This window comes from Pan troglodytes, chromosome 12, assembly GCF_028858775.2.
Source record: "Pan troglodytes isolate AG18354 chromosome 12, NHGRI_mPanTro3-v2.0_pri, whole genome shotgun sequence".
Taxonomy (NCBI): Eukaryota; Metazoa; Chordata; class Mammalia; order Primates; family Hominidae; genus Pan; species Pan troglodytes.
In genome coordinates, this window is record NC_072410.2 from 118,996,551 (window position 1) to 119,023,672 (window position 27,122).

General features: G+C 43.0%; 1 protein-coding gene and 1 long non-coding RNA gene across 3 annotated transcripts in view; both read right to left on the reverse strand.

Moving 5' to 3' along the window:
* Window positions 1-328: 328 nt before the first annotated feature.
* The window catches only part of DCDC2C (doublecortin domain containing 2C), a 139,375-nt gene continuing 112,581 nt past the window's right edge, over window positions 329-27,122 (reverse strand). The window contains exon 11 of one of the 2 annotated variants that reach the window (XM_525678.8): window positions 329-584. In XM_525678.8, the coding sequence (XP_525678.5) occupies window positions 570-584 (15 nt within the window). In that variant the 3' untranslated portion in view covers window positions 329-569. The remainder of the gene's footprint in view (window positions 585-27,122) is intronic. The other variant, XM_016946397.3, reaches the window with a different exon arrangement.
* Window positions 14,414-19,849, reverse strand: LOC129143088 (uncharacterized). Its single transcript, XR_008546153.2, has 2 exons — window positions 19,786-19,849; window positions 14,414-15,522 (listed from the first exon to the last, which is right to left on the reverse strand). It is a non-coding gene; the product is annotated as an uncharacterized LOC129143088 (long non-coding RNA).

The following is a 27,122-nucleotide window of genomic DNA, read 5'->3' on the forward strand; positions in this document are numbered from 1 at the left end:
CCTCCAACACATGGGGATTACAATTCGACATGAGATTTGAGTGAGGACATACAGCCAAACCATGTCACCAGCGAACCCTGGATTTTTTTCCTTTTCACTTTGAACTAGTTATTCAGAAGGTAAAACATTTTTATACTTTGAACTTTACATAGCAAAGGTTATCAGTACCTGCTTTTGTGACAACCTCCAAGTTACATATAAATGAGATACCTTCCCATACACATTCCAGGAAAAAAATATCATGAGGGGAAAATATACACACGTTTTTTCAAATTCTTCTCATTTTCTGAATGATCTTTTGGGGGCTTAATGATAAAGAACCACGTTTCATTCTTTAAAATGTTTACTAAAAAGAAATATCACCGAGAAAGGGAATAAGAAGAACATGGAGCTCAATTATGAAACCTCGTCTTTGGCTTTCGAGAAGACACCACTGTGTGGGGCTTTAGTTTCACCCCACATGTGATTTTCTTGCTGTTAAAATGTCCATATGTGACATGGAAGCCCCATGGTTGAAGAAAAGTGGACTTCAGGTAATAATAAAGGTGGTTTTGTTAATCTACAGGTTTCTACTCCCGGGCCATCTGGAAGACATAGAAAAGCAGGTTAACAGAAAACATCTTCAAGCTGTGATCTGGCCACAGTTTGTTTCTGGTTCTCTCAGGAGCTTGCATTTCTGTTGGATTCTGGATTCTGGGCGTTGTTCCTGGGAGGGGTGGGGTGGGACCTGGGACCTGCAGCACACACAGGTCCTCTCGGCACACCCAACGGCAATATGCCGCCGTGCAGAACCGCTGCAGGAAACCTGGAACACTGATTTCAAAGTTAGCTTTTGTGCAGTGCTGGTGGCCACTCCATTTCAGTTCATCTAAAACAATGCTTCACATTCCTCTGCCCCTTCCTTCAACTTCTCCCCCTTCTCACTCCACAGCCCCCATCCTGACCAACCAGCCTTGAATGTGCTGAGTCTATAGCAATGTTTGAATCTGGACCGTTTGGTTCAAACGTGGTGCTGAATAAGTCTCTTGAAGAGCTATTTAAGCCATCCTCCTAGTACCAAGACCACTCTAAAACTAAGCCCCAAAATGTGAACATCATCTAGAGGCAACATTTTAAATTTTTTAAATTATGTATCCATTAAGTAAAATGAATCTCCTTTACCTCTAGTAAAATGTTCAGAGTGTTTAATTCCATTTGATTCATACAACAATTCTATACTAAGGAAGATAGAGTACTATAATAGACCTGAAATCAAATTTTATAAAAGGAGAAGCCTGGGCAACATAGTAAGACTCCCTCTCTCTCCAAAAAAAATAAAAGTAGCCAGACGTGGTGGCTCATGCCTGTAGTCTCAGCTACACGGGAGGCTGAGGTGGGAGGATGCTTGAGACTGTCATTGTGGCACTGCACTCCAGCCTGAGCGACAGAGTGAGACCCTGTCACAAGAAAAAGGAGGAGGAGGATGAAAAGGAGGAGGAGAAGGGAGCGGGGGAGGGAGAGTGGGGAGGAGAGAAGAAGAGGGAAGAACAGGAGGACGGGGGTGGGGAAGAAAGAAGAAGGAAGAAGATGACGAAGAAGAAGTAGGAGGATGAGGAGGGAGAAGAGGATGAGGAGGGAGGGAGAAAGGAAGGAAGGAGGGAAAGAAAAACATGAGTTCCAGTCCCGTCCCAGGCATGGCTGTGTGGGGGCTCTGGCATCTCAAGTGGCTGCTTTCGGTGTGGCTGTCCCAGGCATGGCTGCTCAGAGGACTCTTGTTCCTCAGGTGTTTGTTCTTCTTGTCTTAGTGACGATTTTTCTTGTGATTGTCCCATCGGTGGTTCTCTGTGGGCTTCTATTTCTACTGGGGTTTCTAGTAGTACAGGTGTATTTTCTTCCTCTAGAATGTCATATGATTCTTTTTCTTGTTTTCAGTAAATAAGATAAAACAAAATCACCAATAAATCTAGTAGCCACCTAAATGAACTGAAATAAATCATAAAAAGACAAAGATTGCTGCTATATCATTGACTTAGTAGTGACAGTGATAATACTAACAAAAATACTTTTCACATAGGGTATTACATGTGCAATGTGCTTTTGCATGCATTATCTCAAACAAGCATAAAATATGATGAGATACCATCAGAGAAGCTAGAATCAAAGGTGTGTTACCAAATGCTAATTACACAGACACATTCCATTAGTCATTTAAAAATTGAAAAGTCACAGGGAAGATTCTTGCTCTTTCTGAGTCAGTGAAACAGAAAAGGCATTTTTAGTAAAATGAAAAAGAAAGAAATCAGAGTGTAGGAGAATCCAGAGGCCATGCCCTTCACAGTAGACCCCAACACATGAGAACCAACTTTTGGAGCTCAGGAAGAATACCCCATAGCAATCAACCTTTCACCGGCCAAACTACATCTCCCGATGCTAACATTACCTTTCCTATGGGGATGAATGCCATTTGGCAGAGGAAATTAAAAAGATGCTCCTGAAAACTGAAAACAAAACCATTTGAAATAACACTTGAAAAGAGGTCTTCAGCGAGAAGCCTTGCAGAGCCTGAGAGGGGCCAGGTCGCTCAGCTGACGTGGAGAACTCGGCACATTCACACACTGCCTTCCCCAAAACCTGCTCATCCCCTTGTTTTCAGAAGTAACGCGTAGACCCAAACCAGAAACCTCAACTCCAATTTCATTCTCGCCACCCATATCCACTTTGTGGCCCAGTGCGGTCCATTTTGTCCACTCCCAGGAATCTGTCACTTCCTGTCTGGGTCCCTGGGTCCCACCCCTGCCTGGGTCCAGGACTCCACACCTGAAAGAGAGAATACGATGCACACACATAATACTCTCATCCCTTTCCCTTCTCCCCCTGCTATCACAGCCACTTCTTAGAAACATAAATTTGATCACATCATCTCCCTGCTTTAGCATTACCTACAGGATAAAGACCAAAATCCTTACGTTGACAGATGAGGGCATGGCGACAATGGCCAGGTGACCACCAAAGATGTGGAGCTGCCCGAGACTGTGTTACCAGACAGAGAACAGCTAAACGGGGCCAGGCAGCTAGTTCAGACCAAAGGAATGTGAAATGTGATGTGTCCCTTCTGGGCTGAGATGGCTGGGTATCTAATGTGGCTTCCTGTGTCTTTCCTTCTCCTCCTGTTGCAAACTCAGAGACCATGTGTTGAGGACAGCAGCATGACAAAATCAAGGATCCCTGAGTCACCGTGTGGAGGAGAGCCACCCAGGAAAGCCTCCAATCCACAGTAGGCTGCTGTGATCAAGAAATAAGGATTTATTGTGTAAAGCCACTGAGATTTGGAATTGATTTTTTTTTTTTACTGCAAATTAGCCTTGCCTCTTCTCACTGATGGACCTTAAAAGCTGAACCTTGTCTGTATCTCCATCTTCCTCACATACTATTCCTTCCTCAGGCACATTCACTTTTTGCTCCAACTGCCCCAAACTAGTTGCACTCCCCCAATGCACCCTCACTCTTCCATGCACTTGACTAAGCTGACCCCTCTGCCCACCACCCCCTTCCTCACCCTGTCAAGTTGGCAAATTCCTACAAGCCCTTCCCAATTCATTTTCGCAGTCCTCTCCTTTATAACACGTTCTATAAATCACCGCAGCCTCCCTCCCAGGCCGAGACAGTCAATCGTTCTCTCTGTGGTATATTTCCAGGGCATCCAGTACACACCTCTATTTTAACACTTATCTCTCTTATGAGACTTTCTTGTCCATAGATCTGTGCCCAAACCCCAATACACATGAGCTTCTCGAGAAAAACAAAACTGAGTCTCATTCCAATGGATTCCCTCCACATTCCGGACAGCACTTGGCCCAAGGTCAGCAGTTCCATATTGTCTATTTTTAAAAAATGATTAATAGCACATGAGTCCTGCTGCCTCCGTCCACTTGCAGATTCATCTTGAACAAGGCACCTTCCCTTCTGGGTTTCAAACTCTCTTTGAAAATAGGGGTAAAAATATGGATCTTTAGGAACTGTAGGATTAAGATGACATGACAATGAAAGCACATTTTGAATGGAAAAAATGGACACATACATGATATGATACTCATCATCACATAAAAGCTTAAACAGAAAAAAAAAGCGGGGGTTATAGAAGAAAATATAAAGACTGTCACACAGTGATGTATGACTATGTGCCAAGCAAAAGGCAGGGGTTGAGTGCTCTGAGGGCGAAGTGACCCTCTGCTAATCCCACAGGAAGACCTGCCCGGCTGCTCACGCCGCGTGCTAACTTAGCACCCTCCTGCACCTGGGCATGATTCTCTGCATCAAGTCTGTCTCCCCGACTAGAGGGCAGGGATTGCGTTTACTCATCTTTGTTTCTGAAGTGCCCAGCTCAGCCTGGCACATGAAAGAAACTCAGAAAACGTTTGATAAATAAAAGAATAAAAAATAAATAATGAATGAACCAGCAGTCTGCTAGTCCCACACATAAGCACTCCCAAAATCACATAAAATTAGAATGTGCAGAATTAAAAATAGATTTAAGATATTAAAATGTATGTATATGAATATTTATATATTATGTAATATAAAATGATATAAAATATTAATATAAAATAATATTTGTGCTGTGTAAAATGCATTTTCAAAAACTTCTGTGTTCACCTTGCCTTTTAAATGCAATCATCTACGAGACGTTCCTTGCAGTGCGTCTGTGTGCTCTGTTGGTTTTCTTTCAGAACTCAACCTGCAACCCACCAGGCACCTGAGTGTGGCTGAAAATGTCTCCCCTAAGGATACTCATGTGTGTCTAAAGCCTCCCGTCTGAAACTCGTACTTCTTATCACAAGTTTCACGAGCTTTTCTTTACAAAATATTATAAGAATAAATGCAGTGAAAGATTAAAATAATTGAACAATGGAAAATCTGCCAAAACCGCATCGTTGACTGACAGATTGTGCCACCGTACGGTACGCCAAAAATCTTCATTTGTCAGCTGACCTGGAACCTGCCATATGCAAGACGGTTTAGAGGGCTCCATGCATAGTCATGAGAGCATGGTTTACTCAAAGTCCACATGAGCACGTGGGGAAGGCTGCCTGTCAGTGGGAAGCTTGGTGACACCCCCTACTAGGTAGTGAATCACGGGGCCTCGCGGCGGACACTCACTGCGAAACTCGCAGAGCGGCCACCCGCACCGTGCCCTACATCACACAGAGGTGTCCGTGAGTGAGCACTGGTCATAGGTTCTCTTACCAGGAAACAGAACCACTTTTTTACTCTTGCTGAGGTCCTTGAGAGATACCAGAAACAAAGAAACAAACAAAAATCCAGACATTAGTAAGCTGACCAAAATGTGTAAAACCATGGTATTTTAATGTAAGATGTATGGATAAAAGAATTACTGGAAAGTAACCATTTTGACTAGTTTAGAGAGCATTTAGGGCCGATTTCAGTAAAAAATACAACTATGCTTTTATTACACAGAAAGCCATGCCAACATTATGCAAATTGTACCTTCTGAAATGACAGGGCACTGGCAGAATCTTGATCTTATTTTTCTTCCCCCAACCCCCGCCGAAAAGCATATTTTACTTGAACTACGTTTTCTTTCCCTTCTTCCTCATAGGAGTTCACAGCGGGCAGCGAGCTGCATGCAGTGGCATTTCCTCTGCTCTATATGAGATTTAGGAGGTGACAGGGTCTTTCCAGGTGACCAGTAAAATGCAGGTGCTGGGTGTTCTCTGCAAACAACCAGCAAATGCAAACCAGCTCGGCTTACACAGCAGCTGCTTTGTAAAATCTCGATAGTAAATAGCAGTAAAAGTAGAATACTCAGTCTAAAATGAAAAATACCAAAACTAAAAATGTACACTTACATCAACACTCGCAAGATAAAACACACAAATCCGCACGAATATAATATAAATAAATGCAATAAAACTTTTCCACAGATCTGCCCCATTGAACATCTTCTCCGACAATTCTGCCTTGATTTCAGGTACTGCGAAGTCCACGGGCTTCTCTGCCAATTCAGCAACTTAGCAGGAAAAGATTTGTTCTAGTCTAGATATATGCCCATAAGTGTATCTGTGTGTCAAAGTTTCTATCGGCATAATTAACATAGAAATCTTTTGCTAATAAGCACTTCAGTTAACTGAACTCAGTAGCCAAATAATGAGACTGAGGCTGTTCTGCAGCCCTGACATTTTGGCGAGTGAGATGAAAAAGACGTGTGGGAGCAGATGCGGGAGCTGACAGCCGGGGAAGGAGGAATTCGAGAAGCCGTCAGAAGAGCTGGTTGGAGAGATTAAACTGCCAACAGCAGCAGCTGGGGAAATCTGAAAATTGGAGCAGAGGGAAAAACGAACAGGAATGAAGAGTTTCAAGAGCAGGCTGGTTTTGATTACAATCGTGTGAGGTCAGAGGCCACCAAGAACCAGACTTACGATAACAGCTGGATGAGGTCAGAAAAACCACTGCCTTTCTCCACAAAGAATTTCCTCAATTGTACATTTTAAGGTATTATGTGATTGAATATTATGTAAGTACCGTATTCAATACTCGGTTTAAAACCTAGTTTTTATTTTCATTTATTTTTGTAGCTGCCAGAAGCCCCAGCAGCTGCTAGTTATGAATTAAGATGTCAGGCTCAAATTTGTGAAAATAAATCCAATGTTTTGGTTGAAGGTATAATTAGTTTGTGAAAAGTTAGAAACCCGGAGATAGATAGCATTTAATTTCTGTATTTGGTAACTATTACCTAGGCAACTGATTTCTCTGTGGGCTAGAACGTTTTTAAATAAATCAGCAAAGACCTTACCAAGTCCTTACAGGGAACTGCAAGTTACATCAAAAAGTAGTTTGAATTCACAAAATCTCTGATGGTGGCTTGAAGGCTTTCCTGTCCCCCTGTGGCCCTAGATTAACAGGTTAACCTAATAATCTCTCTTGCAACCACTATAGTTTTTTTATTCTTAAAATATAAAAATAATTTTATTTTCTGTATTCAAACATGCTCATCATAGAAAATCTGAAAAACAGAGCAAAACCAAAAAACAAAAATAAATATAAATCATAAACCCACCATTTGATATAAGTTGCAACCTAAATAAGTCTAGCAATAGGGAATAAGAACTTAGTTCTAATTTTGTAGCCTTGGGACAAACTTCTAGAAGTGGATAGCTGGTTCAAAAGGCATACATGTTTTTCAGACTTCTAAGACATACGTCAGAGTGTGACTCTCCTGAGGACACAGCCCCACAGTACCCTCTCAAATGATGTCTTGCTCTTCCACACGCTTGAACCACCAGCCACGGAAGTGGGTAGGGGCCCTTCTTGCACCCACCACTGTCTCCAGATCTTTACCCCATCCTCCTCCCTAAAACGCTTCAGCCTCTTTGAAGTTCCTGTCATCAGATTGTACCATCCATCCCCCTTTCTTCTGAGTAGTTTTCTACTGAGCTCCAGGCCACACCTCCTACTCTTAGCCCATGTCAGCCTTTGGCGTTTGGTGTCTCTCTCTCTCTCTCTCTCTCTCTGTGTCATGATCCTTGGGGACCACAACAGTTACTCAATACAAACCTTCTAATTGTGGTTTCTCAGTGCCTTGGCCTCATCATATCTGATGATCCTGCTCCTTACCACAGACCACACCCTAGACCCTGTGATTACCAGGAATTCTGACCCACCTCATTCCACCCTCCCGTCTTTACAGCCCTCTCCCTCTAATGGCCCGCTCCAATTCTCCTACCTCATCAGCACCTCTATGCCACCAGCCCTGCCACCATTTCACCCTCCCACCCCTGACTTGTCCACATCCTCTTTTACCAACTCTGGAGCCACTGCCTGCCCCGGACACGCCTTCCACTCGCGATCACCACCTTCAAGGGCTCCTTAGTGCCACGACATAACCCCAGGTTATTTCTCCAGTTCTTTCAGTAGCTCACTCTTCCAAGTAACTATTTCTTGTTTCCTTTTTCTTTAAAGCTCCACCTCCCCACTCCACACTCATAGTTCATGGCCCTGCCTCTGTGTATGAAAATAAAAGCACTCAGAAAAGACGTCCACAGGCCCTACCCCACACTTCCTCACCTCCCGGGATCTGTGTCCGCATCCTCTGCCCTCTCCTGTGCTACTCCGGAGGGGCTGTCCTGTTCCTGCATAGGACCAACCCTCCCACCACGCACGGACTCCACACGGCTGGCCGGCTGAGGCAGGTCCACCCAGCAGTTATCGCCTCTCTTGATACTGTATCCTCAGTTTCTTCCCCTTTAGATGAGAACAGACGTGCTGTAATAGCCACGACTCCTCAAAAAGAACCCAGCCTTCACCATGGGCCCCCTCCTAAAAGAACCCAGCCTTCGCCATGTGCCCCCCACCCCCAGAAAGAACCTAGCCTTGACCATGTGCACCTATAGCCACTGCCCCAGTGTGTGCTCCCCTACGGCCAAGTTCCCTCCGAGTGTCCCCTGTGCCTGGCGTCTCCATTCCCACTACTTCCATTCTTTGGATCAGCTCCTATCAGGCTCATGCTCATCTTTCTACAGGAAACATCTGTTGTTAGGCTATGAATGACTTCCATTTGGCCAAATACAAGCCGGTTCTCAGCTCTCACTTTGCCTGATCAGCAAAATTCAACTCGATTGACTGAGTTCTCTGATTGCTCTAACGCCACTCCTTAGCAGATTTAGCAAAACTCCGAATACCGTTTTCACCTGAAGAGGCCCTTAAGAGATTGGCCAGTGTACTTGTGTTCCTACTGTGCTCCATGGTGCCCTCATGTTCCTCAGAGGCGTCTCAGGGGTCCAGCAGGAGGGCCCCAAAGAGACGGAAAGGAAGGCTGAAAGATTCCAACCAAACAATTCCTTTTTCCTCTGCTCTGTAGACGGCAGGTCCTTAATTATATTCCACTTGGGGAAAAAGGAGTTCTGGTGCTTCTTTTAACATTTTATTTTGAAATAATTTTAGATTTATAAGATAGTACAGTATTACAAGATAGTTGCAAAGATAGTACAGAGAAGACTAGTGTACTCTTTTTTTTTTTTTTTGAGACGGAGTCTCACTCTGTCGCCCGGGCTGGAGTGCAGTGGCTCGATCTCGGCTCACTGCAAGCTCCGCCTCCCAGGTTCATGCCATTCTCCTGCCTCAGCCTCCTGAGTAGCTGGGACTACAAGCGCCCGCCATCAAGCCCAGCTAATTTTGTGTATTTTTAGTCAAGACAGGGTTTCACCCTGTTAGCCAGGATGGTCTCGATCTCCTGACCTTGTGGTCCACCCACCTCGGCCTCCGAAAGTGCTGGGATTACAGGCGTGAGCCACTGCGCCCCGCCGACCAGTGTACTCTTTAAGCAGCTTCCCCTGATGCTAACACCTTACAAAATCATGGTACTTTATCAAAACCAAAATTAGCATTTGTGTGATACTATTTAACTGTTAATACTATTTAACAGACTTTATTTGGATTTCCCCCGAAATAACGTGTGTTTGCTGCCCCAGGATCCAGTCCAGGACAGCATGCTGCATTTGGTTACTATGTCTCCTAGTTACCTCCAAACTGTGACAGCTTCTCAGTCTTCCCTTATTTTTCATGGCCTTGATATTTTCAAGGAGTACTGGTTGGGTATTTTGTAAAATGTCCTTCAATTTGGGTATAGCTGATATCGTGTCATAAACAGACTGGAATTATGACTGGAGGGGGACAGTTCCACAGAGATAAAGTGCCTGCATCATACCAAGAGTTATATTACATCTACATTAATTCATCACTGGTGAAATTATCCTTGACCACAGGTGGGTGGCGCTGGTTAGATTTCCCTACCATAATGTTTTCTGATGGTTTCTTTCAAATACTAAAAATCAATGATTTTGGCTGGCCACAGTGGCTTATTCCTGTAACCCCAGCACTTTGGGAGGTCAAGGTAAAAGGATCATGTGACGCCAGGAGTTCGAGATCAGCCTGGGCAACATAGCAAGACCCTGTCTCTACAAAAATAACAAAAATTAGCCAGCCATGGTGGTGTGCACCTGTAGTCCCAGCTGCTTAGGAGGCTAAGGTAGGAGGATCACTTGAGCCCAGGAGTTTGATGCTGCAATGAGCAATGATGGTGCCACTGCACTCCAGCCTGGGTGACAGAGTCAGATGCTGTCTCGAAAAAAAAAAGGATCTTGTCCTTACCTTTTATTTTAATATAAAAAATGAGACTCAAGGCCTCACATCAATGACCTGCACAGTTTCACTGTGTATTAATCTTAGTGGGACTAAAACCTCGATGGTTTCAGACATCTAGTTCACTGTTACTTCTTTTCACCAAGTAGAAACTCAAATATTCAAAAATGGTTAAACCTAGAGACAGATACGGAACAGAAATGCCGCAGGGAACTAGAGATTTCCACGGGAAGTGAGAGTCATGCTCCCATCTGAACACTTCCTCCAGGATGTCGCCTGATGTCATTTATTTCACACAAATGCCCTGATTTTCCCTCTCTCTGACTTTCGAATTTATTGCTTGCTGTTTATATTTGTATTCTTCTTTTAAAGGATTTCCATGTTCTTTTATCTCTATTTTTATTGCAAACCACCTCAAATCTCCTTAGCAATAAATAAAAGTTGCTTTAATAATTCAAAAAAGAGAAAGAGACTCAAGAACACCACGAGTGGGCTTGGCTGTCCTCTTCACACATTCTTAAAAGTAAGGGAACGCCCCGCATTTCTTAGAAAGATTTTAAAAATTCAACCCAAATCATGCCTGTGTGAGCCTTAGAGTGGCTGGTGTCACAGATGGATTACATGGCAAGTGGAGAAGCACTTCCATTGCCTCTGGGAAGGCAAACTCGTGTATTTATGGGAATAATGGAAGCTTTGGAGCAAGACAAATCTGAATTTAAAACCTACTTTCTAGTTATGTGGCCATGGGAAAGTAATTTACCTCTCTGAGTCTCTCTTAGTTCAAATTTAGAAAACTAATACCTACCATTTCAACAGCAATCCTCACATGAGGATAAAAAGAAAGAATATGAATACGATGCTCAGCACTGTTCCCAGCACATAATATGTGATGCTCCCTCCCTTCCTCAGCCATCCTCACTCCATCCCACTTGATGGACATTTGATGTTCCCCAGGGCCAGACTCTTTTCATTCTGCCCAAGTTATTCACCAATTTATAGATTGCTCCCTCCCCCATCTCTGCCAACTAGTCACTTGCTTAATAGCCCTTTGACATGTTGACAGAGCACTGGAATGGGAATCTTAAATACTAGGTTAAGTTACAGATCTTCATGGAAAACTGAGTGAGCTCACAATGATGCCAACCTCAGTTCCCTCATGTGCAATGCACGTGACCTCCCAGGTGATCTCTGCATTTCCTCCCACAGACCCTGAGCAGGCAAAGACAATAAAGACATGTGGAGCAGAAAGATGTCTGGAGGAAGTCCCAGCTAAGCGTTTACAGTCTGAAAGGTACACACTGTATGATTCCAACTCTATGACATTCTGGAACCGGCAAAACCATGGAGGTAGTAAAGAGAGCCATTGTAAAGTGATTACAACAGGTTTGTAGGGTACAAGGGAGTGGATGGGGGGACACGGGATTTTTAGGAGAGTGAAGCTACTCTGCACGACACTATAATGGGGAATGCATGTCATTATACATTTGTCCAAACTTGTAGAATGTGGAACACCAGGAGAGAGCCCTAATGTGAACTGCGGACTCAGGTGATGATGATGTGAGGGGTCAGTGTTGGTTCATCAGTTGTAACAAATGTACCACTCTGGTAGGAGATGCTGACAGCAGAGGAGGCTTGGGCCAGGGATGGAGGTGGGGGGGCAGGAGGGGGAGTAAACAGGAAATCTCTGTACTTTTTGCTCAATTTTGCTATAAAACTAAAACTGCTCCGAAACATAAAGACTATTTTAAAAACAAATAGAAAATAAAGAGAGATCAGACTCTTTCAAACATTCTGTACTCAAAATCAGTGTTGTCACATAGGAGCAAACCCTGAAAAGATAGAGAAGACTGCTACTTATCTCTACTCCTTAAAGCTAATGGACTACAGCCAAGCAATGATGCCTTATGATAGGAAAGGGCTTCTGAACATCTAACCTCAGTTCTCTTCTGCAACTTACTATGTTTCTTTTTATTAAAACCTTCAATATACATTTCATTTATTTTCATTAGTCCTAATGATAAAGAAGTATTTAAGTAAGCTAGACCTCCTACATGGCTGGATAAGCTTTATGTTCATCTTTTGGCTGCAGTAACATTTCTAAATTGAGCTGATAATCAATACATAGTCTCAGTTTGGGTACACTTCCAAAGGACCTTATGGTAGACATGCTCATAAAATGAGGCTTAAAAGGTGAGCCAATATTTTGAAAGACAAGCTCTGAGCCCTGAAAGGCTGACACAATGGCAATGGAAATGGTATATGGCACACAGCACACAAAACGTGTAGGACAAAATGTGTCAGACGCAAATGAAAGACCTACTTGTGTCCAAAACCTCAATTTATGTGACTACAAGATACAGAAGCTTAGCACATATAAGACTCAGTGGGTAAGGTAGGCAGAATAACGGCCCCCAAAGATGATGACATCCTAAGCCCAGAACCTGTGACTATGTTAGGGTGCATGGCAAAGGGGAATCAGGTTGCAGTGAAATTAAGGCTGCTAATAAAGAGGGCGAGTATACTGGATCATCCAGAGTGCCCAACATAACCACAAGGATCCTTAAAAGTGGACAAGGAAGACAGAAGAGAAGAGCCAGAGGGCAACGTGATGGCAAAAGAATGCTCAGAGGGATGCAGGGTTACTGCCTTTGAAGACAGAGGAAGGGCCCACAAGCCAAAGGATGTGGATGGCCTACAGAGGCTGGAAAAGGCAAAGAAACAGATTCTCCCCAGAGCCTCCAGAAAGGAATGCAGCCAAGCCAGCAACTTGGCTTTAGCCCAATGAGACCCGTGTTGAATTTCTGACCTACAGAACTGTAAATCATAACCTTGTGCTGTTTTAAGCCACTAAATTCATGGTAATTTGCCACAGTAGCCATTGGAAATTAATAAAAGCACTCCTGCCATCTCCAACGTCCCCTGGGGAAGTGCAGTATAGGGAGGTATACACTAGACATTGGGGGAGAGAAACTGCATGGCTCACTCTCACCTTGAGCCCTGCGCTCAGTGCTGGGGCCACACCATCAGAGGCATTTAAATAAATGTGAAGAAAATGACTACAAATCAGGCCATATGCCTAATATTGGAGGGACTCGGGTGTTTGACTTGGTTTGGAGAAGAGAAGACTCAAGCGGAACATAAAAGCTCTCTTCAAATACAAGATGGATCTGCCCTAATGGAAACGAAGCTTTGATAGGAAGAGTGGCAGAGCAGCCAGCTTCACTGTGTATGGCCTCGAGCGGCTTTAGTTCTATGTTATCAACAATCTCAGAGCACCCAACACTCTCCTACAAACACAAAGGTTGCTTCAAGGAAGAATGAAGCAGCGGGACCACCTATCTGAAGAGAAAGTGCAAAGGAGACGGGTAGATTGGCTACAGGATCTTGATGGTTCTTTCTTAGTCTGAATTTCAATCAGGTGATAAGCTATTTATTATTCCTTTATTCACACTGACAAAAACATATTGGAGTCTACTTTTGAATGGAATGAAAACTTGTGCTATAGGTGATTTTTCCTATGAAATTTGCTGGGAAATTCAACACAAATGTATGGTGAAAACAGACAAGAATACTTTCTGAAGCCATTTAGTGTTGGCAGATGTTTCGATTTCGATATTGTTTGACATACAGTAACCATCCAACGTCAAAGAGAGGCACAATCGAAATCAGATGTGCAGAGGGGACTGGAAATTACATTAGGACCCAGATGAAGATACACAAGTAGAAAGAGCCCCTCGCCATGCCAGGAGACACTGATTCCTGCACATGACGCAACAGAACCGACATAGGGAACTCAAGGAAAGTCCAAAACAGGAAAGTGAAGAAGGCAGGGCTACCTTCCATTCGCGCATGGTTTTCATTTTCAGCCTTTAGATCCCTTTTCTCATTCAACATCACAACACTGCCATGTGCAGTTCCTTTTGTAGATGAGGGAAATAACATTCAGAGAGGCGGAATGCTCTGCCTTAGACATCACAGATGTCAAGCAGGAAGGGCTGGTGTTTGATCCGAGGACTCTGACTTCTACACGTTCCACCACACACATGGCTGAATTCAATTAGGCAAGTTTGTTTGGGTGCTGAGTTCCTCTGATTAACATTTTGCTTCTCCTCTTTCCATTTTCAAGCATTTTTAAATGATTTTTTAAACACTGTCATATGCAGCATAATGATGTTTCCATCAACAAAAGGCCACATGTCCAATGGTGGTTCCTTAAAATTATAATACCATATTTGATGGTATCTTTTCTATGATTAGATATGTTCAGATGCACAAATACCACTGCGTTACAGTTGCCGATGTTATTCAGTACGGTCATTTACTGTACAGGTTTGCAGTCTAGGCAATAGGCTACACCACATAGCCGAGGTGTGCAGTAGGCTGTGCCATCGAGGTTTGTGCATGTCACTCTCTGACGTTTGCACAAGGGCAGAATCATCTAAAAGAGCATTTCTCAGAACACACCCCATCATTGAGCGATGCACAGCTGTAAGTCCATGTTAAAATCCTCTTGGCAATTTTAACGCATCCAATGACAACTTCTTTAGGATCATTTGGAAGAGGGCTGTCTACAAATAGGAGAAAACCACCCCACGTTTTTACGGCTGCCAGGAAGGCAAAGGAAATGTTCCTTCTCGGTGCAGTCATATGTCCAAAGCACACGATCTTTGATCACTACTGAGGAAAGTCACCAAGTAAATCCTACTTGGAATTGCTCAGAAACAATTTTACAAAACTCAAAAGATCATTTTATCAGGCTGAAATTATCCACCCCAAGAGACTGAAGAAAGGCTGTGTTTAAATCAAATGCCATACAGGAAGTGAGTGAGTTCGGCCAACAAAGAAAGAAATAGAAATTTGAGATTCTCAGAAAAGAGTTACATTTAGTAGTAAGCAAAGTATCTGAGGCAAAGAAAAATGTAGTGAACATTCTTTTAGAATTGTTTGGATCTTGTTCTGTCTGAAGGCGAAGAGTCTGGATTCAGAGTTCAAACAACCACCCCCCGTGAGTCAAGGTCAATCCCACCACAGAGCCCAAATGGACCACTAAGCCTCTGGTCCCATGGCTCCCCTTTAACCTGCCCAGCCACATGGAGTGGGGTCGCAACTACAGGGTGCAGCTTCCTGCTCCTGCCCATCAGGCTCAAGAAGACAAGAGGAAGGGCTGAACCGGTGTGGAGTTCACAAATTTCCCAAGAGCTGGAACCAAGAAGGAGCATCTAATTCCTTGGCCTCATCTTACCAATGAGGACATGGGGCCCCTGCAATGGGCCTGAGTGGATACAGCCCCTCGACAGCAGGTCCAGGGCTACTGGCAGGTCTTGTGGATGCAGGCCCAGTGCTTGCTCTCCTCTGCACCACACTGCAGTCCTAGGCATCATTTTACACCTAAGCAAAAGATCACAGAACATCACTAATGGATGAACAAAAAAAAAAACCTCCAATAAAAGCACTCATTATTTCCAGGAACACAAGAAATACCAAGTGGCTAAGTTGTCACCTACCAAATATTTGGGAAACTGCAGAGATGCATTTAGGTAAGCTGATTGATATGTAAGCACAAACATCAGGGCCTGAACCACCAAGCAAACATTAACCATTGGGTTTTCTGTCAGCTCTCCTTATCCTTGGGTAAAATAAGATGCATATTCAGTGAAATCATTTTCTGCACGGCCAACATCCTTATCTACAGCCCAGGGCTGCCCTCACAGCCTATATGGCACTAACATTCAGATGCCCTGACGGCTTCTTCACAGAGGGCGGCCACTTCCATTCCACAACAGAAGCTAAGACTTAGAGCGGCAAGCTTCAGAAGCTGACACTGACTTAATTTCACATTATGTGTCAATAACTGATAACAGTCATCAAAAGCAGAGGTTTTATCCACCAGCCACCTAATAGGAAGAGGAAAAGCAGGGACGAAAGGATTCTGTGAGGGGTGAGAGAGAACCGAAGGCCCCGAAACCCAGAGATTTTCTACTCTGCTTGGGGTGGTCTTAACGAAAATCATAAAAACAGCAGGGAAAATGAGCAGAAGCCTGGTTCAGGGGAGTAAATCTCTGTAGCTTTACCCAAAGATATTAAGAAAGAATTAAAAAATAAACCATTGTGATTAATTTTGCTTGGAGCAGGCTGTTATCACAAGTCAAAAGAGGCTGTCAAAATAGACAGGAAAAGATTATAGGAACCGCGCAGCACGACCAGGATGTGCTTTTGAAGTGGGAACATGTGATCAAAAAGGCAGGTCGGGCAGGCAACTGTGTGCTCCACTCTCCACGAGGGCCCGCCCTGCCTGCTAAACTCTGTCACCAACTGCCAGTAGCTTTTTGAATGACAATCAATAACAGTTCATCACAGAGCCAAGCTAATTTATGATCACAAAAAAGTTAAAAATTCATTTTTAACCATTCCTTAGTTGCCAGATTGACTAAAATCAATGCAAAAAAAAAGAAAAAGACATCTAATGAAGCCTTACGGAATGAGAATCCAGCCTGAAAATGCTATGCATCCGGATTCTCAGGCTCACAGCACACAAAGAAACTGAGAAGAAGCGGTGAAGCGGTTGCGTTGCACACACACTGCAAAAGAAGGAGGTTTCTAAAGCCAGCATCACAGGCCCTGTGCAGCGTGACCGTGTGTTCCTGTGCCGGGGCCACTGGAAGTGTGAACACTTCGAAGCAAAGGAAAGCAGACTGAGAAATGATAGTGAAAATAATTGGTATTTTTTGGTTTCTTTTGTCCTCTCTTTTTGAATACCCCTCCGCTTCCTAATTCTCAAAAACAAACGAAAATAACTTCAATAAAATAGCCAAAAATGATTTCCAGTGAGTAAAAGAAAAACTTACTACTGCCTTGAATTAAACTTCAAGGACTTAACATTGCCTTCTTCTCCCAGAAAAATGAAACTTGCAAACTCACAAAATATCAGAAGGCACTGCAATGTTTCGGAAACAAGGTGTTGCAAGTGGCAAGAATTCCAGGACTTTGAAGCACCTGATTCTACAGAATTTGGTAGGATTGATGGCCACTAACAGCCATAAGCATTCAGCAGGAAAGGTAACATGTTTTAAGTGAAGTGTGAAATGGGCTCATTCCCTCCTCCCAAATAAATCTGCCTGCTGGGCCACAATTTCCGGTGGCCTCAGACTGGCTGATTAACTTCAACGGCCTTGTGTAATGCAGCATAGTGAGAAACGGCTCAGAGACTTTGAAGGCTGTAATTGGACTATGATGCTGTTGGGTAGAGCCCAAAGGGTTGCTGGGCACTTGGAAACAAACTAGTGAGCTTATAAAATAACTCACTGTCACCTCCCCAGGCTGCCCAGAGCTGACATGATGAGGCAAGCCCACAGAGAGAGGGCAGCCCCGGGTGAGCGGCACCCGCCCTGCACCCAGCACACCACTTTCCTGGCCATGGAGTGTAGGTAGGAAGAGGAGGCAATCTGCTTCAATTTCTGCTGTTTCTATTGTCACCTTTGTCACCAAGCACAAGACAGGTAATCACTCTATTGAGAATAACCATCTGGCAAGGTTGTTACCGTGAAAATAAAAATCAAAAGGAAATGTCTACAAAGGCAGTTTATAATCCACACATATTTTTAAATTATTATGGCAGATGGTTCCATGTATGTTTTATAAACTGAAGGCTCAATAACAGTCTGCAGACTTTCATGTGATTTTTGAAAGTACTCAGAACTTTGACTTGAAAGGGCAGAGGAAGGGCTGAAAGGGGAAAAGAGGTACAGTTTGCCCACTGATATTTTTTTCTGGGGCAAATTGTCACCTGAAGAGCATCCTTCAGTTAAAAATCAAGTAACAAAAAGAGAAGAGACCCACATTCTAAAACTGGATGGACACTTCCATCAGACTTATTGGTTATGCCCAATGGGTTCTTTTCTGGTCACTAGGTGGCGATCTGGGGCCCAAATGCACTTCTGCTCCAATGTGGTGAAAATAGCATCTTTATATTTTAATATCTAGGGGAACCACTTCTTGAAAGCAGAAAAAGCTTCTCTGATAATCTAGTTGGCATTTATCACACTGAATGATGTCTTTTCTCTTAAGTTACCAGCAAGAGGAGAAAATCAGAAGGTAAACATTCCCCAGGATTCAATGGAAAGTATATTTCCCCAACATTCAAAACAAATTGTTGAAAGATGTCGATTGAAGGAACATCAACAATTATAATGAAATTTTGAAGCTGAAACCCCAATTAGCATAATGTATGATGGGTCCCAAGTGAGCCAGGGTTACTCCACCTTTTTCTCCCAGTCCACAGAAGAGAACAGCATGAAGATCACCACCCAGAGAGCTCTCACTCCAGCTTGGGACCTGAGAACCACCTGACCCTCTTGTGTTCCTGTCTCCCCGGTCCCAGGCTGCTGCTTCCAACACACCAAGTGGACCGCCACCCCCATCCCTGCCCCTGCTGCCTCCCCTTCCACGTGGCTTTGCCTTTTGGTGTCCAACGAGGCCCAGATGTCCTCTACTCCATATGTAGCCTTCAGGCAGCTCTGAGCAGATCTCTTCCCCTTCCAGCCTCCCCTCAGGGTTAATTTAATCTGATTTTAACCAAGTCTGAATTCTAAGAGATGTCAACCACTGTGATGGGTGATGGGCTGGGGTGTGGCTTGTCTGCCTCCCCGTGAGCTAGCAGAGCTCCTTTCAACCTCTCCTTTGGTCAAGACTCCTTCTATATTTGTCTTCAAGAGGTACAACATTCAGGTCCTCACACACAGGTCCACTTAATAAACAATTGGAGGGAGGAAGGGAAGGAGAGAGGGAGGGAGGCAGGGAAGGGAGGGAGGCAGGGGAGGGAGGGAAGGAGGGAGGAAGGCCACAGAGATGCAATGCACATGGCATTAGGTAATCCTTACTATCAGGTAATCTCATAGGACATATTATCTCATAGGATCTTAATTACCATACTTTTTAATGGGGGCTGCAGGTGCTTTATTTGGGGGACTAAATCACATGCAAGGAGATAAAGATCTTAAACACCACGCAAAGCTGTGGAAGGAGCTGTTGGGCTTTCCATTCCTACCCACAGAGAGGGGACCTTCGAACCTCAGAAGATGCAGCCTGTCAGCGAGTGCCAGCTAGCACGCTTCAAGATCAGCAATGTGGGAAATGACCTGTGACCTTGTGGGGCAGGGTACCCCCTTCTCTATGCCTCAGTTTCCTCATTTATAAAATATCTGACATACATAATTTTTTTAAAAAAGCTAATACCTACAAAAGATTTTTACAATTTGCAAAGCACTTTCCCAAGCATTATATCAATTAATACTGTGATATATCATTTTTCTTCTCTTTATGGCTAATATGTTACACCAGAAAGTCATATACATGAAAACTCTTTATAAACTGATTTTAAAACTATAATTGGAAAAAGAATTATGGTAACAAATAAAGAGCCATGAAAAACTTTAAAAATTTGTAAACTGGTGATATTATTATGGGGTTTTTAATGGGGAGCAAGGAGGAGGTGGTGGACGGAAAGGAAGATCTTTTCCCTACTGAGTGTTCTCTGCATATTTTAAACTATATTTAGCCTACATTATGCCAGCTGTTTACAAGAGGATCTTACAAGTATTTTCATCTATGGCTGGGTTATTACAGAATATATAAATTTCTATTTCTTTGACATACCTTTTTTCTTTGTGGTGTGTCTTAAGGGCAACTTTTTCTTAAAAGACACTCGTGAATTGTTTTCCTGAAACAGAAACCATCAGTGTTAGCAGCTGAAACTCTTTTCTCTGAACAATAAACAAGAGTCCTCAGCACACGAAGGCTCAGCTACTGCTGGATCCTGAGGCACGAGATTTATAGCAAAGGTTAGTCCACTGAAGATGTGAATGCACTCAAAGATGATTTGCCAAGACATGAGAGCCAGGCTAACCCTAGCAGGCCACCCACCTCTCCTGGCTACAGCAGTGATCAGCTTCATTCTGCCCTGGAAGTCCAGACCAAGATATATGAAGCCCCCAGGATCCCCACTGTCTAGATAAGCTCTGCTAGTCAACCTTCAGCCTCCAGCCCAGGTTGTTGAACTCAAATCAGGGCAGTGCCATGACCACACTGGAGACCAGGAGCTACAGACCCGTTTCATACTAATCCCCATGGGTCACTGCAAGCTCTCCACTGCCATCCTGTCTCCCTAAACATTTTCCATATCAAAAATGACCCAGCTTTAACTTGGAAAGAAAACTACTGTAATGACAAGCTCCTGCCTTACCAATAAGAAAAAGCCAGATAATCTACAAAATTATAACTCTCTTGAACCCATCAGAGAGTTCAGGTCACAAGGCAACCAATTAGCCTGAAATCTAAAGAAAGATAAATTCCTCCTAGAAGGCACAGGATTCGAGCCTGGCTTCCCTAGGGCAGGGCCTAAGAGAAAGACAAGACTGTGCCAAAGAAAGGCCTAAGAAGATTTCTGCTAAGAGTTTTGGTGCATATAGGTGACTGCAGAAGCTGCAGGTACAGGAGAGCTTGTACTGACTCCCAGGGTATTTTCTGCAGACTTCACCGATTGCTCACAAAAGAGATGAGGGGCTAGGGCAGCAGGTAAGGGAAAGTGTCCCCCATGATGCAGGGCTGGAAAGGAGCCCACTGCTGCAGGAAACCTCAGGGCCCTCCCTAAACCCTCCCACTAGGGGACAAGGCTTTAGCTTCTGAGAGGAAGACAGCAAAACCGGTCACTGCCAGGGAACTGATGAAGACCCACTGTGGCTAGAGAAGGGAACAGAATAAAACCCTCCACTTCTGGGAAAGGGGCAAGAAATCGTTCTGGGTCCAGATTTTGATAGGTTCTCTACTGCCAGAGAAGAGGCAGGACCACTGAGAAATCCCCACTTCCAAGACCCAGGTACAGAAATCCTGCCTAAACATGAGGCTGAAACAGAAAAAAAGAGAAACCTCAGCAGGCAACAGGCATCCAGTGACAAGTATCAGAAATCTACAGCTAGGGAAGGGGCAAGAGCACGGAGCAAGACTGCTCTGGGGTAGGGGGGAAGAGAAACCTAGAGCTGAAGGTGGGACAGGAGCAGTGAGAAAACCTGTTGAAGGAAACCAGCCCCAACCCTAAGCAGAAAGTAATGAAGTTGAAGCCAGTGGTGCACTGAAGGTAGCCATAACAACAAACCTCAACTAAACTCCTCTCTAGGATGATTCAAGCCCCCGCAAAAAGGCCTAGCAGAAAAGGAGGTATGCACATTGCATGGCATATAGACTGTTTACCTCAGTCTCTACAGCCTGTGTATCAAATCCAGCCCACCATCTGTTTTCATACGTAAGGGTTTACTGGGACACAGTCAAGCCTTTTCATTCAAGATTTGTCTATGTCTGCAATAAAACAGAGTTGAGTAGTTGCAATAGAGTTGGTATAGCCTGTGAAGTCTAAAATACTCCCTCTCTGGCACTTTGCAGAGAAGTTTGCCAATCCCTGCTATATATGATATCAAGCTTTTAACCAAAAGTTTTCAAACACATGAAAAAGAGAAAAAATAACTCACCACCAAATCATACAACAATCAATGGGACCAGATACAGATATGATCCACATCCTGGAACTATCAAATAGGGAATTCTAAATAACTCTAATAAATACATTTGCAACTTCAGACTGGGAGTGAGCAAGCTACAGTCCATGGACTGAATCCAGGCTTCTGTCTGATTCTGTAAATATTTCACTGGAACATGCCATGCCCATGTGTTTACTTATTGTCTATGACTGTTTCCTCACCACAGCAGCACAGCTGATGAGTTGCAACAAAGACCACATGGCACACAGCCTAAAATACTTACCATCTCCCTTCCTGGAAAGGTTTGCCAAATCCTGCTCTAGTAGAAAAGGTGAACACCATGCAGTAACTGCAGACACATAATATAAAGAAAAACAAAGATGAAAATTACAGTTGAATTTGATGAAAATTCAAAAAAATTCAAAAAGATGAAAATTCTCACTTGAAACAATGGAAATCAGAAGTCAATGGGAATGACATTGATAAAGATATGGAAGAAAAAAAACTATCAACACAGAATTCTATATCCATGAAAATATCCTTTATAAATGAAGAAGCCTAACATCAGAGTCCCAAAATACATGGAGCAAAAACTGAGTTGAGAAAAGAAATAGATAATTCAACATTAACAGTTGGAGAATTCAATACTTTACTTTCAACAACTGGGTAGAAGATAAACAAAGAAATTAAAAACATGAACAACATAAACCAACAAGACATAAGACACTCTACTCTACCCAACAACAGCAGAATGTGTATTCTTCTCAAGTGCATACAGAACATTACTCAGGATAAACCAAATATTAGGCCATAAAACAAGTCTCAATAAAGGTAAAAGGCTTGAAATTACATGTTCTCTGAACACAACGGAATGATGTTAGAAATCAATAATAGAAGGAAATTGGAAAACTTACAAATATGTGAAAATCTAAAAACATGCTCTTAAATGAAAAAAAAATAGATCCGAGAGGAAACCACAGAAAAATTAGAAAATACTTTGAGATGAATGAAAACTAAAACACAATAAAATTTACAGGATACAACTAGAGCAGTGCTTAGAGGGAAATTGTATTAGTCTGTTTTCATGCTGCTGATAAAGACATACCCAAGACTGGGAGATTTACAAAAGAAAGAAGTTTAATAGACTTACAGTTCCATGTGCCTGGGTAAGCCTCACAATCATGGTGGAAGGCAAGGAGGAACAAGTCACACCTTACATGGATGGCAGCAGGCAAGAGAGTGTGTGCAGGGAAACTCCCACTTATAAAACCATCAGATCTCATGAGACTTACTCACTATCACAAGATCAGCATGGGAAAGACCCGCCCCTTATGATTCAATTACCTCCCACCAGGTCCCTCCTACAACACATGAGAATACAAGATGAGATTTGGGTGGGGACACAGCCAAACGATATTAGAAATGTATAGCTTTAAATGCCATATTAAAAAGGAAGAAAGAGCTCAAATCAGTTACTGAAACTTCCACCTTAAGAAGCTATACAAAAATGAAAGAGCAAACAAAACTCAAGGCAAGCAGAAGGAAAAAATAATAAAGATTAGAGTGGAAAAAGTAAAATAGAAAATTTTAAAACTAGAGAAAATTCAGTGAAACCAAAAGCTAGATTTTTGGAAAAAAAAATCAGCAAAATTGACAAACTTTTAGCTAGACTGATCAAGAAAAAAAGAGAACACTAAAATTGATAAAATCAGAAATGTACAGGGAATAACACTATTGACTTCACAGAAATAAGGTGATTATAAGAGACTACTATAAATAATTGTTTGCCAATGAGTTAAATAACCTACACAAAATTTATAAATTCTTAGAAAGACACAAACTACTGAAAGTAACTCAAGAAGAAACATAAAGTATAAATAAAACTATAACAAGTAAAGAGACTGAATTAGTAATCAAAAAACTTCCCATGAAAACAGAAAAAGCTAAGCACAAATGGCTTCACTTGTGAATTCTACCTAACATTTAAAGAATTAACACATAATGGAATACTATTCAGCCATTAAAAGAATAAAGTACTGATACATGCTACAACATGGAATAACCTTGAAAACATTATGCTGAGTAAGAGAAGACAAACATAAAGGGACACATTATTTGATTCAATTTGTATGGAACACTAATAATAGGCAAATCCACAGATACTGAAAGTTGATTAGTAGACTAGGGGTAGGGAATAAGGAGTGACTGTTAATGGGTACACAGTTTCCCTTTAGGGTGATAAAAATATTCTGAAATTAGAGAGTGGTAATGACCATCCAACTCTGTGAACATAATATAAAGCATTTAATTATACTTCTAAAGGGTCATTTTGATGGCATGTGAATTACAGAGTTATATAAAATTATAAAAATAAAGGAGATTTGATTTCTAAATACCTTTCTTCAATTAAAGGAACCAGGCCTCCTTGGATAAACAGCTGATTCATGAACAAGTGGGGTTTACCCCAGGAATGCAAGTCTGGCTCAACATTTGAAAAATCAATCAATGTAATAATCTGGTATCTCAAGCAACACACTGGAAAAGAAAACCACATGTTATCTTAATAGACGCAGAAAAGCCATTTTACAAAATTCAACATCCATTCATGGTAAAACTCTCAGCAAACCAGGATACAGAGCAACTTTCTCAAGCTAATAAATGGCATCTACAAAAAATGTATATTAATCTATGCATACAAAGTCTGAATGTTTTCCCCTTATGATCAGGAGGAAGTCAAACATTTCTGACATCACCACTCCTACTCAGCATCTCACAGGAGATCATAGCCAGTTCAGTAAAGCATCCACATAGGAAAAAAAAACATAATATGGTCTTGATTTACAGACAACTGTCAGGTCTCTGAGCCCAAGCTAAGCCATCATATCCCCTGTGACCTGCATGTATACATCCAGATGGCCTGAAGTAACTGAAGAATCACAGAAGAAGTGAAAATGGCCTGTTCCTGCCTTAACTGATGACATTACCTTGTGAAATTCCTTCTCTTGGCTCAGAAGCTCCCCCACTGAGCACCTTGTGACCCCTGCCCCTGCCAGAGAACAACTCCCTTTGATTGTAATTTTCCACTACCTACCCAAATCCTATAAAACGGCCCCATCTCTATCTCCCTTCACTGACTCTTCGGACTCAGCCCGCCTGCACCCAGGTGAAATAAACAGCCTTGTTGCTCACACAAAGCCTGTTTGGTGGTCTCTTCACATGGATACGTGTGACAACAACACAGTTGTCTAAGTAGAAAATCCCAAAGAATTTGCAAAAAGTCAGCAGAAGGGGCGGGGTCAAGATGGCCAACTAGAAGCCGCAGCATTCGGAGGCTCCCATTGAAGAAAACCATAATAAGCATGTGAATCCTTCATCAGCAGCCAAGATATCCAGGTTCTCTCATCAGAACTGACTAAGAGCTGGAGGGAAGAGGAAGAAGGAGAGAAGGAAGAACAATGCAGTGCAGCGGCTCACCTGAGAGCCACACAGGGCAGGGGAGCCCCCTCCCCACCAGCAAAGGGAGGCAGTGAGTGAGCGTGCTACCCAGCTGGGGAAACTGTGCTTTTTCCATGGAACTGTGCAACCCTCAGATCAGAAGATCCCACTTGTGAACCCATGCCACTGGGACCTAGCGTACCAATCCTAGAATGTGCAGATGCATGTACTCTTAACAGCCTCTCAGCTGGAATCTGCTTAAGCCTACTGAACTCCCAGGAGGAGGGGCAACCAGCACCAGCTGCAGCTGCCTGCTGTCTAAGCCATTTGAGCTCCTTCGGGTAGGGGCAGCAGCCAGCACTGGGACTCGCCACTGCCTAACACGCTATGCTCCCTGGGTGGGAGAAGGGTATCCATCTCTATAGCCCCAGGCTGTGCTTTTCCCCTGATGGAGCCAGGGAAGCTGGATGCTTGGTCCCAAGACATGTCCCCCACAGCCCAACACACTGGCTGTGCCAGTCTGTGGCCGGAGTGCCTCTTTAGGCCTGACCTGACCCATCCTTCCTCATTGGGCAGGGCTTCCCTGTAGGAACTCCAGTAACTCCAGTCAGAGGCTCAGGGACAAAAGCCAGATCCCCCAATGGGAGGGGTGGCCACAGTCTCTGCAGACCAGCAGACTTAGCATTTCCTTCTGGTAGTTCTGAGAAAGAATCAACATAAAAATGCTGAAAACCCAAAAGGCCAGAGTGCCTCTTTCCTCCAAATGATCACAACGTCTCTCCATCAAGGGCACAGAACTGGGGGACAGGAGGACGATCAGATGGACGAATTGACAGAAGTAGGCTTTAGAAGATGGGTAATAAAAAACTACACTGAGCATGTTCTAACCCAATGCAAAGAAGCTAAGAACTTTGATAACAGGTTAGAGGAATTGCTAACTAAAATAACCAGTTTAGAGAGGAACATAAACAACAGGATGGAGCTGAAAAACACAGCACAAGAACTTTGGGAAGCATACACAAGTATCAATAGCCAAACTGACCAAGTGGAAGAAAGGATATCAGGGTTTGAAGACCACCTTGCTAAAATAAGGAATGCAGACAAGACTAGAGAAAAAAGAATGAAAAGGGATGAACAAAGCCTCCAAGAAATATGGGACATCATCAAAATACTGAACCTACAATTGACTGGAGTACCAAAAGGAGGTGGGGAAAATGGAAAAGCTGGAAAACACACTTCAGGATGTTATCCAGGAGAATATCCTGAAGGAATCACTAAATATGGAAAGGAAAAAACATTACCAGCCACTATAAAAACACACAGAAGTACACAGACCAGTGGCACTGTGAAGCAACCACATAAACAACTCTGCAAAATAACCAGCTAGCATCATGATGAGAGGATCAAATTCACACATAACAATAATAACCTTAAATATAAATGGCCTAATGCCCTAATTAAAAGACACAGACTGGCAAATTGGATAAAGAGTCAAGACTCATCAGCATGTGGTATTAAGGAGACCTATCTCATGTGCAAAGACACACATAGGCTCAAAATAAAGGGATGGAGGAAAATTTACCAAGCAAATGGGAAGCAAAAAAAAAAAGCAGGGGTTGCAATCCTAGTCTCTGATAAAACAGACTTTAACCAGCAAAGGTCACAAAAGAGAGGCATTACATAATGGTAAAAAAATTCAACAAGAAGAGCTAACTATTCTGAATATATATGCACCCAATAGAGGAGCACCAAGATTCATGAACCAAGTTCTTAGAGGCCTACAAAGAGACTTAGACTCCCACAAAATAATAATGGGAGACTTTAACACCCCATTGTCAGTATTAAACAGATCAACGAGACAGAAAATTAACAAGGATATTCAGGACTTGAACTCAACTCTGGATCAAGTGGACCTATCAGATGTCTACAGAACACTCTACCCCAAATCAACAGAATATACATTCTTTGGCCAGGCCTGGTGGCTGACGCCTGTAATCCCAGCGCTTTGGGAGGCTGAGGCAGGCAGAT